General features: G+C 36.1%; 1 protein-coding gene across 2 annotated transcripts in view; it reads right to left on the reverse strand.

Moving 5' to 3' along the window:
• PRKG2 (protein kinase cGMP-dependent 2) overlaps window positions 1-15073 on the reverse strand; it is a 106526-nt gene that overhangs the window by 44979 nt on the left and 46474 nt on the right. For both annotated transcript variants that reach the window (XM_054688111.1, XM_037530145.2), the window contains exons 3-6: window positions 13844-14010; window positions 10364-10477; window positions 8536-8641; window positions 5869-5932 (exon numbers count right to left, since the gene is read on the reverse strand). In XM_054688111.1, coding sequence (XP_054544086.1) covers window positions 5869-5932; window positions 8536-8641; window positions 10364-10477; window positions 13844-14010 — 451 coding nt within the window. The remainder of the gene's footprint in view (window positions 1-5868; window positions 5933-8535; window positions 8642-10363; window positions 10478-13843; window positions 14011-15073) is intronic.

The following is a 15073-nucleotide window of genomic DNA, read 5'->3' on the forward strand; positions in this document are numbered from 1 at the left end:
CTTCTATTTTATTTGGAAGACCACGTTTTGAGCTTCCTTCATGTTTTCTTAATCCAACTCTTTACTCTTTGTCTTTTTAACTATATCAAAAACCTTCACTCTAAACAAGGTCAATTTTTGTTGAGTCACCAGACACTGTGGTCCCGGTGTTGTCATTGTGTAGCTAATGCTCAATTCTCTTTACGAAACTCTGGAATCCTGACAGACATCCCTACCTTAGTCTGCTTCTCAGTCTATGCTGTTCACATGGGAACAATCTCCCCTGTTCCCGTGACCCAACATGGAGCAAAGGAACGTGGAGGGTCTCTGAACTGTCAAGTGTTCTTCAGTTATTATAAAGTCCTTGGTGTGCATGGCTCTGTGGCTTTAATTCCTGTCAGTGAGATAAGTTAAAGGAGAAGCCCAAAAGGGAACACTGAGAAAGAGTTTTGTTGTTTCTTAAGGGGTAACCTTCCTCGTGGTACTCTCCCAGGGATGATTCTTTGTCACCCAAAACCATGGGAGGAAGATAAATAATACCTCCCAGTGTGTTGACAGTGCCTTCATAGATCAGAAAAGGCTGTGGAGGTAGGTCAGACCAAAAATATATAGTGGTAAGTACTGGCTACCATGCCATACTGGCCAGTGTTTGTCAAATGAGGAGTGCAGCCAGGCTAGCCAGGTGGTCACCAAGACCAAGAAGAGAAATGCAAACAGTGTGGTTATTGTCCTGTGGTTACACTGCAAAGGGGTCCCTTAGAGAAGCAAGGAGTCATAGACCCTATCCTGCGGAGCAATGGTTTTCAAGCATTTTTTACTCTGATCTACAGTAAAAAATTACATAATTTTACATACACAACCAAATACAAGCCAACTTGCACACATAAGACATTTACATAAAGAAGAACTTATTTTTCGAAACAATACTTACACTGACTATGGAAAAATAAAATAATGTTCCACTAAATGGATGCTTTCATGATGTTCTAGTGAATTGTGACCTAGAGTCTAAAAAACATGTTTTAAAAGAGGATGTCTAGAAACCCTGAAAGTAGTTGTTTAGTGTATAGAAAGAAGAAAAAAAATCAATCTCAGTGCAGATTGAGAAATAAAGGTTAAAAGAAAACTATAAAAACAACAACAGCTACAGATGGAAAGATTTTTTTCCCTGTAAGAAAATATTCATTCTGTGGAATTTAGCAAAATTCTGGTGCCTGTAAATAGAACATACAAAATCAGAAGAAAATAATTTCAATGTGATGGGGGATAAAGACAATGAAGCAAGCTTGATTTCCTTCCTCACAGCCTTTGTGTGTGGCTAGAAATCTTCATTAATTCAAGAAGTATTGATGATATGCAATCAGATAGATTATATGTGGGCACCCTCCAAGTGTAACAGAGGCATCTCCAAGGGAGGAGGCAAATGTTTCCCTCCCCCATTTATATGCCCCCACTAGAATAGCTACTGGGAACTAGGAGGATGCAACTGCGTGGCCAGAGAAGCTCTATAACATGGAAACTAGGTGGCTCAAGAGAGACACATAAAGAAGAAAGGTACTTGCTTCTTGGCTTTGAGCTTGCACCAGGAACTTGGGGCACTTGAAGGAGACACATGGAGGAGAGACACCTGGGGAGGTTGACATTGGCAGCCTTTGTCTTGATTTGTACTTCGATTTGCTCCTTTTGTCCCAACTTTGCCTAGCCCTATTTATCCCTTTCTTATGGTTCCCCAACAGAAGGTGCCTTAGATCTGTGGCAAGCTTTTGGGCCCCAGGGGCCCCACTTTGGACCAGCCCTATTTGGCTGGACATTTACTCTCAAGCAGACGGGTGACTTTGGATGTTTTATTCAGAGTATTATTTCTTCTTCTCTCTCTATGCACACTATACACTCCTATTAAAAGTTATTTTTACACTAACAGTATGGTTAGTTTTTGTGCCCATAGATGGCACATAGATGTGCCCATAGATGGCCCTTTAGGTTGGGGGCTAACCCTTTAGGCTAACACAAGCATCATATTGTGTACCCAAGTTGGCTGCTTAAAAGCCTGTACACAGTACAGTTACTTGGGTTGTTACCAGCTATGTTTTGTTTGCCCAAGTATGATAATTAGAAATTTTAAAGCAAAAAATGCCTGGATGGTGCAGACCCAAGCACAATTTAGTAGCTGATTGCTCATTGCCAGGGAACCAGAGACTAGAAAAATAAAAACCTAAAGAAATCATTCTTATTTGGGTGAGGCAACTATAGAGAATTCTATTACTGAAATACTGAGAGAACGCCTAGTAATGTAGTCCACAACTCCCTTATTTTGTGCATGAGGACACCCTAATGCCATCCTAAGTAACTGACAGCTGCTAGTGATAAAGGCATAAATACAAAGCCTAATCTTTGGACTTTGGACTTTGGAGTAGTGAACTTTCTATGACACCTTATGGGGCCACCTTTAAATGGTCTGTAAATTGAGGGAAAAATCACAATTATTTCAACTTTCTTATGGCTCTGGATATAATCATTAAAATGAGGAAAAGCCTCTGGCTTATGCAAGTGTTAGCAGCAGCTATAAGAAAGGAAGACTAGACTTTTAAAATATGATTAAAATGGAAAATTCCTGAATGAAGAGGCAGACTGTGGCAAACTCTAAATATATATATATATATATTCTCTTCCTGACTTTAAACTAGTACTTCTCAAACTTTAATGAGTGTAAGAATCACATAGTTAAAGTGGGTTAAATGTGGGTTTCTGGGCCCTACCGCAGTTCTGTTCAGTAAGTGTGCAGCAGTCCCTGGGAATCTTCATTTTAAGCTGCACCACAGGTGGTCTGAGTAGTCAGGGTCCATTCCATATTATCCCCCCCTACCTTGACCCAACCCACCACTAGGACAGCAGTCCCTGGGAATCTTCATTTTAAGCTGCACCACAGGTGGTCTGAGTAGTCAGGGTCCATTCCATATTATCCCCCCCTACCTTGACCCAACCCACCACTAGGACAGTGAAAGGAGGCATGTCAAGGGTCACAGGACAAAGGGTCACTAGGTCAAATATCGAAGTTCTATAACAGGGGACTCTGGATTAATCACACAAAGCCTATGCTTCCTGGGTTGAGCACAGCCTGGGAGCAAAAACTTCCATTCTTGTCTGTCCTACTGCACAACTGCCAGGTGCAGAAGTCACATTGTCATTTTCATTATCATAATAGTCATTCTGCATTAAGAATCTGTATATGCATTATGATGTTCATTAGTTAACTCTTAAAGCACTCCAATGACTAGCCAGTACTATTCCTACTCTCCAACAAGAGACTTAATGGCCATGTCTGTCCCTAGAAGGAAATGTTCTGGGTGATTTAAGCTAAAGCAGTACATCCAATTGAAGCATCGCACAATCAGGGCCATTTGATGTAGGAGTTCAATAGGCAAAGTCTTAACAAACACAGCAGATCAACTGCTTGGAGATGGGAGATTCTGATCCCTGTTTCTCACTGCTGCATGAAAATAAAAAACCTCCAAATCAACTCCTAAGCAACATGCCAGATCCAGCCTATTTTTCTCAAAGATTTTGAAGCCAGTTTTGGGGACAGCTGGTGCTGGGACTCAGCAGGCTCCTGTCATAACTCCGATGCTTTAGTGATTGGCTGTTGTCAGGACCCTGTTGATGGGCCATTAGTCCAAGCTATGCTGGTAAATTATGTGCTTTTCTTAGCACTAAATAGATCCATTACTCTCTTGTTAATCACTTTCGTATTTGAGAATTTTCACACATTACAGAGACACATTTGTTTGCCAGGTATGAATAAAGAGCCCTTTATAAACCGCGCTGCTGTCTGCAAATGCTGATATAATCAAGCCTTTCTAGGGTATTTTAAAAGATGAGACTTTCAAACACGAATTGTGTGTTAATTAATACGGATTTGAGCCCCCATCTATATATTTTGCAGTATTGCCCGTGGCTGCTATAAATATGTCTAATTTACCATTGATTTTTAATGACACTAAATTTTAATATTTGCTGTCAGTATGGAATTCCCCTCTGGTGAATCTACTCTATTAGTATTATATTAAAAACAGATTTCCTCAGTTAACAAAAAATATAGGGCCTCTTCAGCTTTAAAAATAACACTCAGGAATTAGGATGAATTATTAATTTGTAACATCTGTGATTGGGTTTTGTTACATTGTGAAAATCCCAAGAGGTATCAGGCAAGCAGTCCTCTTGAAAACGACTTCATATTTGAACCCTTTGGGGACACAAGACCAGGCACTGTGTCATCATGGTCAGTCCTTGATAAACTGCTGGATGGGTTCCATGAATTGTAAATGGAAACATTACTGGTGTCACTTACACTTAAGGATAAAATGGTCAGGGCTGCCTTCTCAACAGATATTAGTTAACACTGTATATTATGATTGACAGAGGCATGATTCTGTCAACAATCAGTATTCTTGTTTTTTTTCCTGTCTCCCATTGAGAACAGCTTTATAAAAGCTTAACATCTGCATAAGACTCCTTTACTATTTCTTACCTCCTTTAAATTCTGTAAATGTCATTTTGGTTTCAATGAAATTGACCCTTAAAAAGTTAGAGAGAGGTTGCTTGCCTTGAATTTTAATCTCTGAAATCTGAAGAGATTTTTCATATAATGCAGATCATTAGAATCCAAGGTATAAGTCATAAAAGCATTATTCACAAAAAGACTTGACTAGTGTTGGACTAGAACCAACCATCTGGGTGATGCCTAATATGAATTTTTGAACACATTCCAATATGCTGCTTTCTCCTAGATGTTAAAATAGGTAAAGTGCTTCTTAAGTGCAATATTTTAAACGTCTTTTCACAGCCTAGAGTTTTAACGTAGAAAGTGCTACACAGTCTGATTCAGAAGCCTGTCATCAAAAGCCCCAATATCCTCTTTCTCTACTTCACTTCCTAATTATGAATACCAGGCTCCTTTATACTGTGAACCCTGTAAGGGATTGTAATGTTAATTGCAGAAAATCAAATGCCTCTTCAGTAAGGCAATTTAATTTTATAAAATATACTACAAGATTAAAATATGTAAATCAAATGTTAATTTTCACATGCAAATCCAATTTGCTTTTATACGTTTCAGAAGAGTTGCCTAAACTCAGGTAAGTTCCTTAATTGTATGTGGGTTGGCCTAAGGTTTTTCACAATAGGAAAAGGTTCCTGGTCTCTATGGACTGGTAATCTTCCATCTTTTCCTTTTTATTTATTTACCATGCTAATAACGCTATAAGAGTGGGGGGCCTAAGGAAAAGGGGAGGTTTCAGGTTTCCTGCCCCACCCAAGGAAGGGTTGAACTAAGCAGGTAAGAAAAGAAGCTGCAGAGGAGAATGGGGAAGGAAGTGAGAAAGATGAGTGGAGTAGAGAGACATGTGAGGAAACTGCTCTTGCTTCTTGATCTTGGACTGGTTGACACAGATGTGGGTGAGATCCGTGGGGAGGTAACAATGGCAGCATTGATCTTGATTTTGACTTTGCTCTTTTCCTTCCAGACTTGCCTGGCTGTTTCTGACCCTTTTCTATGGATCCCCACCAGTAGGTGCTTTAGACTTGTGGCAGGCTTTTGGGCCTCAGAGGCCCTGCTTTGGGCCAACTTGTTTGGCTGGGCATTTACCCATGAGGGGATGGGTAATGTTTGATTTGGAAACTATATTCTTCCCGTTTTCTGTACTGCACACTAATTACATTAAAGTTCCTTTCCATTGAAGGTCTTGCACACAAGAGTACATTTTGTCTTGATGTGGTGGATGGCAGAAACTATTTAGAGCAGACAGATTTGGGGGTGCCCCCTCCCTATCCTGTAACAATGCTAGATTATTCAATCTTTTAAGGAAATGTAATTTTTTCTTTAAAATTTCTTACCACTTCCAAGCAGTCAATGATCTTGGTTAACTTATCTTCAGGTAAATTCTTCAGCAAGGATACACTTTAAAATTAAAAAGAAGCCTTTAATTATCTCCTAAATTAAACTATAAACAGCTCTACCCAATGCAAAATCTTAACATGCATTTAAAAAAAATACATTTAAAAAAAATACTTTTCTAAAGTAAATCTTTAACTATATCACAGATAAAAGAATGAATCTCAAATACTTTGAAATTATATAGTCACAGACTTTATCATAGACAAATTTAAAAAATAGTAAGACACCAAAAGAGAAAAAAATCCCATTTTGTCTATTTGGGGAAAGATATTCTACATTTGTTGTTGGTTTTCAAAGTGAATCACTTCCGGAAATGTGTTCTCTTCGCATCTCAAAATCTCTTATTAGCATGGATGAGGAGTTCTGCTTCCAGAGAAAGATCAGATGTCCATCTAAATCCTTGTAATTAAATAAAGACTGAATCCAGGGGGATGTAGGAATTAGCATGAAATGATCTTTGATTAACAGTCATACTGCAATGTCTTTTAAAATTGATGGCAGCCAGAGGCAAATGATAGGAACATTTTAACAGAAAATAATCAATGAGACTGACATAGAATGTTGAAACTGAAAGGTTAATGCAGGAGGCCAGAATGCAAAAGCCCACCAGGAAGCCCACCTGGGGCCAGGAATGCGGAAGCCAGCCTAGAAAACAGACAATAAGCCTCTCCCCGCCCTACAAAACTTTTTCCCTCTGCCTTGCAAACTCAGTTTCCCACCTGACCTCTCCACACCCTATAAAAGCCTGCCTCCCCCTGGCAATGTGGGAGACTTCACCTACACCCACCTTGGTTCCGTGAATCCCGCCTGGGGACGCAATTAATTTCCCACCCTTTGAGAAATTTAGCCTGGTTCTCCTTTTCTTTACCACGCTGAACCTTTCAGAAACCTAACTCAGAAATTCCAATCAGTATACTTAACCCATCAATATAATTAAATTGTTCATTTAAAGAAATTTCTTTTACTTTATTCATTTTTATTTAAGACTTGATATAATTTCTATAAGATAAACGCATTTTTTCTTGCTATCTAAAATTTGATACCCCTGTGGAAAAATGATGCTACTCCAAAAATACACAACTGGATCTAATTTTTGAAAAGAGAGCACCAGACTGCCCTTTGAACATGTGCACTCCAAGGCACCTGGCCAGATGTGTTTAAGAATGTTTGTATCAGAAGTGTTTGTAATTGCAAAACACTGGCACATACCCTAATGAGAGAACAGATAAATGTACTGTAGTAGAGTCAGATAACAAAACTCTACAAACAGGAGAGATGATTGAACTAATCAACTGAATAAATCTTAGAATAAGATTGAGTAAAAAAAAAAAAAGCAAACTAACACCATTTTTAGAAAGTTTAAAAATGGTCTACATCATGCTATAAGCAATACACTAAACTTCAGATGGTAGGCTCTCCCCAAGGAGAGGATGTGGGAGGTTGAGAAATGATAGAGGGAGCATATGGGGACTTCAACAACATTGCCACCATCCTACTTCTCACGTGGGGCAGTAACTTGATGGTGCTCATTACACTGTTATTATAACTTACAGTTATACTGTATATCTTTTATATATATCACATATGTAACAATAAAAAGATGTAAATGGAAAAAAGCTTATTGCATATTATAAAACAAAGAAATATATTTATCTCATCTATTCCTCTATTGATGAAAAGGTAAATGGATAACCAAAACTCACTGATTAGCTCATGCCCATATGAAAGTTCTACTGGATCTATAATGTTAGTGAAAATTGAAAATTTTGTCCTGTAAATTTATTACCTTACTCTTTAGAGATAGAAAGGAAATTGATATGAGGAAAAGTCTTTAGTCTCTCTCCCCTGTAGGAAGGCAGAGATTAGGTTTATCTTAGTCACTACTGAATCTGCAATGTTTAGGGCCTGGGAATAAGCATTTGTTGAATGAATACAAGAATGAGAACAAAAAAAAGGAAAGAAAGGAATATATACTAGCACATTCTCTGAAACCCATACAATATGTCACATCAGTTTGTTTCTCTGTAAATGGATGTGTTCAGGTTGTCAGGATACGGAAGAGTTCATAAAGTGAGTATGTTCCAAGGATATGTGTCATCCTGACAGGTATAGTCACATTTTTGGCAAGTTAGTTGGCTACAAATAATAGCAATTTGGAAGATGATGTGGCATGTAAATGGGAAAAAGAATGTCTCAGGTAAAGCAAGTAAGAAAATAACACACACTCATATTAACATTGTTCTCAGCAAAGCATTTCTACAAAATTCATCTTTTGTTATCCATGTCCAAGTTACAAGATGCCTTTCAAAGTCAACTGAACAACCCAGGTGACCATCTTAGGATCTTTTGCACATTTTTCAGTACTATGTACAATGACTCCACAAAGACAAGGGCAAAGTTACTGCACAAGATTAATAGGAATTAAATGCATTTTTTACAAATAGTGGCATTTACTACATGGGAATTCTTTTGTGCCTTTGTTTTAATTATGTGGGAAATGCTTAAAATGAAAGAAGTTACAATTAAGTCATTATTCTGGTAAAACCAACAAATCCAAAATATGGCTACACCATCATCTGCTCTTTCCCTCAGTGTGTTATTCTTACCTTCTTAGGAAGTTTCTGTACTGTTCATCTCTAGCTTGAGCTGTCCTTCTCATGATATTCTGGAATACCTCTCGATCTAGTGCCCAAGTCTTAACGTTGGTAATAGCTTTGGAAAAATCAAGAAAACAATAAAGTATTGTTTAATCCCACAATAAGAAAATATTCTAAAATGTTAATCAGTAAATTTGTTATATGGTCTCATAAAATATTTCTTGGAAAATCATTATTTAAACCAGCAAATGGAAGGAAGTGTGATATAAATAGTGGCTAATTTTCTAAAATCATTTTTGGCTTTGAAATGAACAATGATATGGAAGTAAGTAGTAAGAGATTTCCTTTCTAATTATATTTTGCTTAGGATGATATTAAAATTAGTTTGCAATACCCAATTATGTACTATATCATCAGGATGCATTTCAGATTTGTACTGTGAAACAAGAAAATGCCAGCCAGACTGTAGCAAATCTAGAGAATGAAGAATCTAGAGGTAGTTAAAAGCTAAAGATGTGTGTGTGTGTGTGTGTGTGTGTGTGTGTGTGTGTCTGATGGCTTTTTATGTGGTTTAGACATTGCTGCTAATGAGAACCAATGTATTTTAAGATCTCTATGGTTACTTTGGGATAAAATGTACACAAATCATTTTGAAAGAGGTTACATAAGATGGTTTTTGAGACTTTTTAAAATAAGACAGAGATTGAAAGCAAGAATAAAATCTGAAAAGTAAGAGGTGCAGGAGTAACATTATTAAAAAAAATCTATTTGAAATTATGGTTCAGAGTTTTTCAAAAGAAATAATGAGAGTCTAAAGAATAGATCAAAAATGCAAAACTTTGGCTTACTAAATTTTGAAATCAATAGGAATCATCTTGGGATTCTTATTAAAAATACAGACCTCTAAAACCAAGATCAAAGCAGCAGGTCTGTAGTGATTCAGATTTGTAGTCAAGCCTGGTTTTCTATGTTTTTATGAAATACTACAAAAATCTTGAGACACTTAACCCAGACCCAGAAAACCAAAAAACACTATATCTAAAAAATTCATAAGAAAACCCAAGAATACCTTAAATGAAAGCAATTAAAAACAAGAACCATGAGGGGAAATAATTAAATTAATCCCAAAACTCATACATGAAAACTCCCATGAATTTGATTTATACATTTCTGTTTCTGTTAGCTCAATTCTTTTTATTTTTTTTCTGGTTTATAATATGGTCAGAAAGCTCATGAAGAAGAGAAGGCAAACATGAGAGGAGCCAAAAGCAGATGTCTAGATACTAAAAAAAGTAAAGTGGTAATTAAATCAAATATTGGAATCACTCAGCTTAAAGTCATTTTCATATTTTATATACAAGTATCTGATAGAAGGGTTGCTTTAAGGTTGAATTACTGAGCAAGTGCTTCAATATAAATCCTTTTATGGTCCTCCCTATGGCTCAGGCTGTTGAGCGCAGCATTGTGAAGCTGTTCGCAGCCTCTGCAGAGCCGGTTCAATCCCCGCCGGCCTCGGAGATATGCACATGGCACAGCAGATCTCACCTGTCTTGCCCGCTGCTCCCCTCTGCAGTGTATTTCAGTCAGTCTGCCTGTTCTGTTCCCCACTCTGTCTCTGGTGAATCATTTCACCCTCCCGCACATCTGGACTGTACCCCTCTTCTTGTATAAATAAGTAAATCTTTAAAAATAAATAAATAAATTCTTTTATAAGCACAGCAATTTTATTAATCAGAACATGAGAGATGAAAGACTCTGAATAAGGAGGTATCAGTGATTTAAGTAGATTATCTTTAATATTGTGCAACTATCCAAAATCAGCATATCATCCCATTACCTTTCACAGAGGCGGTCCTTGTACAGTTGTATAAAATGGCTAGTTCCCCAAATGTGGTCCACATAGGAATGGCTGACAGCAATTTCTCCCCTTGAAACACCTCCAGTCGGCCCTCTAGAGGTAGAATTTAAGAAAACAATCAAAATAAGCCTAGATTCCATAAATTAAAAAAAAAAAAATGCAATCAGAAAGTATACAAATAATACAGGTAAGATGCCTTAATGATGTTCATTATAAAAGTATCTTAAGTGTGAAAAATGAAATCAGCTCTACCACTTACTCACAATTAATTCGTTCACATTGAGACACAAGTCCTTGACATAAACAAACAAAACCCTAAGCATGAGACTCTTCTATAAAAATGAGGAAAGTAATGATACATAGTTCATACAGTTGTTGCAGAATATTAAATAAGCTAATATAAGTATGAAAATTAGAACTACGGCTAGCACATAGTAAGTGCTTCCTGTCAGCTATTGCTAATGTTGTGATCATGGTTACAAAATTTTTTCCTTGAAGCAGTGGATGACAAGTGTTTTACTTAAACTTCATTCTAGTCTATGGGGACTATACCTGGGGGAGATGGGGGGTGGGGAAGCAAATATTGTTTAAAAATGAACAATGATGTAAAAAACAAATATTTTTTTTTAAATTTAGTAAATTGTCTATTAACTGTTATTTACCTAAGACCAACCCATGATCCCATAAAAAAAAAAAAAAATTCATTCTAGTCCATGAAAAACGTAGCACGTGAAACTATTTCTCTTGTATAGACTAACTGGTCTAACCGAGAAGTGCAGAGGCCCTCAAGTCAGACTTTCCAGCTCTGACTGGCCACTGGTTGTGTGACCTTGTTGTCTGATCCCTCATTCATTAAAATAAGCTAACATGAAGGATCAAAACAGGGGTGAAAAGAGCACAAGGGACTATGGTGATGGTGTACAAGTGAATCGGTGGTGGGAATTTCATGGAGGCTACATCTGAGAAGTCATGCAGTGTACAAAAATGAAGAATGATGTAAAATATATATACAATAAATAAATAAACAAACAAACAAACTGTGTTAACAAATGAAACTACTAAAAAGAGCCCAGGATAAAGACAGTATCAAGAGAATTAGAAGACAGAAAATTGAGAAAATATTTCTGCAAAAAACATATCTGATAAAGGATCATTTTACCAAAAAAGAACCCCAAAACTCAATAAGAAAAACACAGTCTTATTAAAAAAAAAAGAAAAGTGGTTGATACTAATCTTTAGGCAAAGATTGGAGATCAAGGCAGAAATACGGCCCACCCCCTCTCAATTCTTCAGTCCTGGCAATTCTCTTCTTTTCCTTCAAACCCACACAAAAAAAACTTTAACTAAAAAAAAAAAAAAAAGAACAACAACAACAAAAAAATCATATTCCAAAAAGACCTACTACTTAGAGGGAGAAAAATGATGGGGTTACTTCTCTTATCTCTGAAAAATTAATCAGTCTTTCTTTCTAAGTCACCACTAAGCAGCTCTGGCCATCTCTGTCCATTCATTCATTCATTTATTCAACAGATCTGAGTACCTACATTGTACTAGTAATTGTTTTTTTTTGCTGGAGAAACAGAGTGTACAAAGCAGAAAAGACATTTATTCTGACAGATTTTATATTCTAGTAAAAAATAAACTGATTTGGTTCCAAATCCTACAGATAAGTAACGCAATACAATAATTTCTCATTACAACTAAATTGTATTTCATTAAAACCTCTTAGTAATACCACTGAGTTGCTATCGTGGATCTTAATGCATTTCAAGTATTTTTTTCCATTGTTATGGCTCGTGGGTCCTGAGCAAAACTGAAGAATTAGATGGACCATCAAAAACTTAAGCTAAAAGTGTTTTACTATTTGCTATTGATGCTGTATTTTATAAAAGAGGTGTTTTTAAGAAGTTTGCTCAGTCAATAACATGAGGCAATTCAGTCTTTACATAAATCATATTCAAAAAGAAAGTGTCCAATTTCATCCCACATATGTAATAGCCTTGATTTCAGTGGCAGTATTGATGCTGACTTCTGTTCAAACTCTTCTTTCCTCAAGCCTTTCATGAGAGTTACAGGCAAGGAACAAGGTGGGCTGACTTGACCCTTTCAGCCTTTCCTAACAGATTCTATAAATATTTGGAATGACTTATCTTCTTTTGTCAGAAGTCCTAGTATTTTGACAATTCTAATCTGGTAGTGTTAAAGTAGAAACGGCCAAGAGAAAAAGTTGAAAGAGGATAAAATTCCTCTGGATCACCCATCCCTAAAACTTGAGGGCTGGTTAAATTTAGACGTTAACTCCAATCTAAGATAGAATAATCACTTGGGGATAACTGTGCAATTTTAAAGGCACCTACATAGATGTATATGACAAATTGTATATGACCAATTAAAATGAAATTGGCATGTTTAAAGAATCAAAGTATATGGAAACAACCTTTCATACACAGATAGAATAGTACAAGTTTATTAACTTGTTCAGATAGGCAACTTCTGCCCCACTCTTAAGGTTGCAAGGAAAAGAGAATCATAAAAACATTGTGTAGATTGCCAGGAACTACAATGCAAAATAGAGATGATAGCACATCTGAGGGTTTCACTCCATCTGGACAAGTCAGTTTAACTTTTTTCCCTAAAACTCAAAAAGTTGAAGAAATTCGGAATTTGGCAGAGTGTTCAATAACCATAAGTCCTGTACAGCTCATTCTTGCTTCTATATGTAAAAGAATTTTCTGAGTATCACCGTAAGACATATGCATTTGAAAAATAAAGCCTCTGCCTATCTGGCTATTATATTCTCCACAGCATGTAAGCAGCTACTATATATGGCGGTAAGCATTTATGTGACTCTAATAGCACTAGTCTTAATCTTAAGTCATTTCATTGGATGTGTCTGGTGGTTAAATATACCTTGATTATCTTTTCAAATCATTGACACATAATCAAAATATCCCATAGAACTTGCAAAAAATATTTTTTTTTCTTTTTCCTGGTACAATTAACTAAAAATATCAACATAAGTGCAGAATTTTGACTGGGAACATCTTTTTTATGAGTGGTACTGTGACTAAAATAAAATACTCTCAAATCAGATTCTCTAAGTTTGCATTTTACCTCCAGAACTCTGTGTCACCTTGGGTAAGTTAACATAGCCTTTCTGTGACATTATCATCATTGTTAATTATTATTATTAAAATAAAGATAACAGCACTTGCTTAACAGTTGGTGAGAAAATGAAATAGGATCTAAGGGATCAACGTGCAGCCTGACTTATAGAAAGCATTCATTAAATATGAAGTATTATTATCATGATTAGATCAGCAATGCTACTATTTCATTAGTTCAAGCTTATACATTTTCTATGGAGAGAATAAACTTTTACACAATGCTTGCAAAAAATCATAAGATAACAGGCAAAATATTTGTTATATGATAACTGGAAAAATATATGAAACCGACCTGCCAGCACAAAGATATGGTTTCCTGGTTCTCCTTGCTTAATGATGTAACTCCCTTGCTGGTAGTTTCTACCATACATGCACTCCACCATGTCTTTGATCTGCTGAGGATCTAATCTCTTCAGAAACTGATTTTTATTCAGGGCATCTGTAATGAGCTTCTTCTCACTAGTGCAAAGGAAAAGAGATTTTATGTATAATCAGTGAAATCCATATTTTGTTATAATGATTCTTATTACTACCTATGTACTTCTTACAACTTTTCCAGCAAGGACATATTTTTTCTAGCCCCATTAACACCTGATCCTTTTTATATCACACTTTCACATGTAAAATATTTTGAATATTTTTCTGGTAATCATCACACCAATTTTATTATTACTCCTAATTGTCATCATCATAAATATAACATTTCCCAAGATCCTCTGATGCACCACTACTAACGATCGCGCGATTTTTTGATGGAAAGCATATCTGGTGGACAAGTAGAAGGTGTATTTAAGGGACTATAACACAGTATTCATTCATTGATGTATACATGTATGCACAGAATCATTGGGACCAGTTATTTTATATTTTATTTAATATCACTATCCTGTAAGATAATAAATCTTACTTAATGGATAGATAGGTTATCCTCATAGGAAATAAAACTACATCTGTCAGTCTACAGTCTATACCACTTTATTCCATCCATTGCCTCTTTTGAGCTGGAGAAGTCAGCTACCTTGGGGGCTCACTGGGTTTAATCATACATAAGGAGTGATGATGGTAGTCTGAATTTGCCTTGGTTTGAACTCTTCATACGCCTAGATTACAGAGAAGCTACATTTCTAGTCTCATAGCCTATTCCTTGTGCAAAATCCAATGCTGACTTACTAATAATTTTATAATATTCTATTTTGGGAAACAAGTAGTTCAAAATAATTACTCAGTCTTTATTAACATAAATTTAAATATTTTAATTAAATACTTTATATGCAGATATCATAGGATTATTAAGCTGGAAGAAAAGTTCCCTTTTGGACTAAGTCAGAATTTTTGTATATTTGCAATATATTTGTTCTCATTCAAACTCAACATGATTTTTAATAGGATTATTCCATATTTCCTATTCAGATTCTCTCCCAGTACCAGACTTACTGCTTGAAAACCAGCGATCTTTTTCTATACAGAATATTCTCTCAAACATAAGGTAAAATTTCATAGAAATAGATACTTGCGTCGTGAC

The sequence above is a fragment of the Talpa occidentalis genome, unplaced genomic scaffold, assembly GCF_014898055.3.
Source record: "Talpa occidentalis isolate TD23 unplaced genomic scaffold, MPIMG_talOcc4v2.1 talOcc4.6, whole genome shotgun sequence".
Lineage (NCBI taxonomy): Eukaryota > Metazoa > Chordata > Mammalia > Eulipotyphla > Talpidae > Talpa > Talpa occidentalis.